Source organism: Sinocyclocheilus rhinocerous, unplaced genomic scaffold (genome assembly GCF_001515625.1).
Source record: "Sinocyclocheilus rhinocerous isolate Xijiao unplaced genomic scaffold, SAMN03320098_v1.1 scaffold442, whole genome shotgun sequence".
NCBI classification, from domain to species: Eukaryota; Metazoa; Chordata; class Actinopteri; order Cypriniformes; family Cyprinidae; genus Sinocyclocheilus; species Sinocyclocheilus rhinocerous.
Window position 1 is genome coordinate 360,655 of NW_015641030.1, and position 3,331 is coordinate 363,985.

General features: G+C 35.3%; 1 protein-coding gene across 1 annotated transcript in view; it reads right to left on the minus strand.

Annotated features, from left to right (window-relative positions):
• LOC107754196 (importin-4-like) overlaps nt 1-3,331 on the minus strand; it is a 24,309-nt gene that overhangs the window by 14,488 nt on the left and 6,490 nt on the right. The window contains exons 12-17 of the mRNA XM_016570562.1: nt 2,346-2,455; nt 2,159-2,267; nt 1,926-2,055; nt 1,281-1,394; nt 1,090-1,203; nt 869-992 (exon numbers count right to left, since the gene is read on the minus strand). Coding sequence (XP_016426048.1) covers nt 869-992; nt 1,090-1,203; nt 1,281-1,394; nt 1,926-2,055; nt 2,159-2,267; nt 2,346-2,455 — 701 coding nt within the window. The remainder of the gene's footprint in view (nt 1-868; nt 993-1,089; nt 1,204-1,280; nt 1,395-1,925; nt 2,056-2,158; nt 2,268-2,345; nt 2,456-3,331) is intronic.

The window sequence follows — 3,331 nt, forward strand, 5'->3', positions numbered from 1 at the left end:
AACGGCCTGATGATTATTTTTACACATTACTGTGCGATCTAATACTTGTTTAATATTGACCAAGTACCATTTAATTCATATGTCCACTTAATCTTTAATATTTGGCCATTTCTTTAGAACAGAAATGCTATAGCCACTGTAATTAAAAGAATATGTGGACATCAATACATGTAAACTCAAGAGTGAGGGTTTGAGCTTTTATTTTGAAACCGCGATGTATTCTCCTGACTCCTGAGATTTATAAATTATTTGCCTTACAAATCTGATGAAATGGCGCATGTTGCATTCCCAGATGAACGTTATAATAAACCAAACTCACAACAACATGCAGAGATTGAGTTTAAGACGCTCTACACATGTAAATGATAACAGTTCCTGTGGAACTACTGTGACGCACGTACTTAACCTACACGCATGTAAATAATTAAAGCGCATATACTGTATTAGAACTGCATCGCATATAATTATTTAATTAAATCGTAGCGTTTGTGAATTCCCAATTATGCTTAATTATGATTTTTAAATGGGTTTAATATATCATGCAGCCTTGGGATTCTCGTCCGTGAAATGCGCCACTTCCGGTATTTTGCCGGTTAGTCGACGCAAGCAAAATGAAGTCGAGGATTTAAAAAAAATCGAATAGTCTAATAAAATCGACGAATCGCGACAGCCCTAAATAGAATACAATAGAATTTTGAGGTTGATCTATAAAACATGCATGTGCTCTTAAATGAAACACAGAGCTTCCATTTCATACAGCCAACAAATTAAGTGTTACAATATTTAATGGAAATGACTCTTTCCTAACTATTCAGTCTCCCTCCCTTTTACATTGTCTCTGCATATGTATACATATGTAAGGTCATACGTGCAGCGCCGCAAGTCTGGATCATCCACTCCATCAGTGAGGTTCAAACCTAACTGCACACACTCCGCTGCCAACGGACTAAACACTTCCTTCCCAACAGTACGGGCCAACACAGAAAGAGTGTCTACGAGAGATACAGAGAAAGACAAGTTATTAGATTCGATTAGGCTATATGCCTCCATATGCATGATGTGTGGAAGATGTTGGCTCATTGTTTTTACCTAGTGCCTGCGTCTGCAGAGTCCTCATCTCCTCTCTTGTGTCTGTCAGGAATCCCTTCAGACTCTCAATAATTGGAGGAAAGTAAGGCACTAGCATCTCCTTGGCTGCGTTAGCTGACAAAGAGAGACTCGTAAGTCTGAGCATAACTATAACATTACAAAATGCTGTGTTAATGAAAGGAGGATGTTACCGATTGCTCCAATTGCACTGACAGCAAGCTCTTTGAGCTTAAGGTTTTCTGCATTGTTAAGGGCTGACAACATGGTTTCCATTAGAGTGGGCAGATAGGGCTCAATTTCTGGACCTGATCATGAGAAGAGTGCGGTGTTATTTTAGTATCACATACTCAATATACTGTTATAGTTTTTATTTTTTTTATTAATCTTATTTTTATATTTTACTTTTTTTTGTTTTAGTAATTGAGTTATTTGTGTCTTTTTTGTTTTGTTTTTTAGAAAAATTTAATATGTCTGCATAGTTTTTATTTAGTTTAGTTGTTTTAATTCAAATTATTTCAGTAATTCAAATTCAAACAAAAAGTCAGAAATGTTGTAGTGGAAATAAATTGTGTTTCAGTTTTTTTTTAATTTGTTTTGGTTTTTTAATGATAACAATAATAACCCTGGAAAATTTAAAAGGAGCAAAAAAAGAGTGGTAGCTAAAAAACTAAATAATAATAATAATAATAATAATAACAAAACAACAATAAAATTATATTATAAAAAATAAATTATAAACAATAAATAAATAAATAAATCCTATTATATTGATAAAGCATTGGGTTTATAATAAAAAAGGTACAAAAGGTACACATTAATTGTGTCTGCATTCTAACCTAAGTTCTCTAAGAAGTTCTCCAAGGCATAGAAGGCCTTTGTCATGTGTCCGATTTTGGTCTGATTCACTGCAGACAAGTATCCATGCAACAATGGCATCAGCTCAGCATGGAATTTACTGACATCTGGCTATAAGAGACAAATCAACCAATTTTAAACTCAAAACAAGCTATTCAATAATCATAAAAGGCATAAAATATTGAGAAAAAAAGTCTTGACATTTCAATCTGACCTGCAGGTGTTCAGAAAACTGTCCGAGGGCAAAGAGTGCAGCACTACGGACCACCTGGTTATTGTCCGACAGACTGCGACACACTGTCTGAAGCATGGATGACAACATCCTAAACACACATACACAAAGATAAAGCATTGGACAGGCTGTTTGTTCATGCGTTTGAAAATTGTTGAGAAAAGCCTACTTGGTGCGGATGTGATCTGCACAGCCCTCGGCCAGCACAGCCATACACATGAGACCTCCCTTACGCTCATATGGATTCTCACTTGACAAACAAGCCTGAGTGAAAGGCAACTGCAGGATCCAAAAAACACAGATACGTAAATATGAGATATTTAAATATCACTGGGCCACTGGAATGTTTTAGTCTATTTTCCTATTATGGCCAATCCATACAATGTGTGTTTTTTAGGGCTGCCACTAACGACTATTTTTATTTCGATTAATCTATCGACTAATTTATCGATTAATCGGTTAATCTAACCAATTAATTTCCAACCAAAAAATCAACAATTTTAAAGAACATTTTATTAAACTTGCAACTTTGCCATTCAGTAGTGTATCATAAAAAAGTATAAATGTAAACAAGCTATTGACGAAATGTAAAACTAAAAGAGTAAAAATGTAAACAAACCAGGGCTCTGAACCGGTTCAAGGAACGAAAACCGGAAACGAACAAAATTTTGACAGGAACAGAACCAGAACCAGAACCTAAATCAAATTTTATAGTTCCGAACAGAATCGAAAATTTGAAATGGCCATTAACCGGTTAATAACGTTATTTTATCGTTCCATTTAATATTTCAAATTTGCTGTCAACCAATCACGAATTCCAATTGTATGGTCTATGCAAATGTAACGCTGACGCCAACGAGTGAAATCAATGCCCGCTCAGCTGTGAACTCATAGGTAAGTCGCAATGGCAATGCACTGGCGTTAAGAGTTTATCCAAGGATTGTGTAAGATGGATTCAACAGATCAAACGCACCTGCAGCGCTTCTGTGAACGGAGAAAACAGAATAAAACTATAGGCTTCCATAAAAAGGAATATAGGCATATACACTAAATATATTTCACTTAAATCATTGACAGATTAAATCATTGACAGATTAACCAAACGAAAGAAAAAAGTGCTGAGTTACGGTTCATTGTGACGCGTTCCAAAGTTCT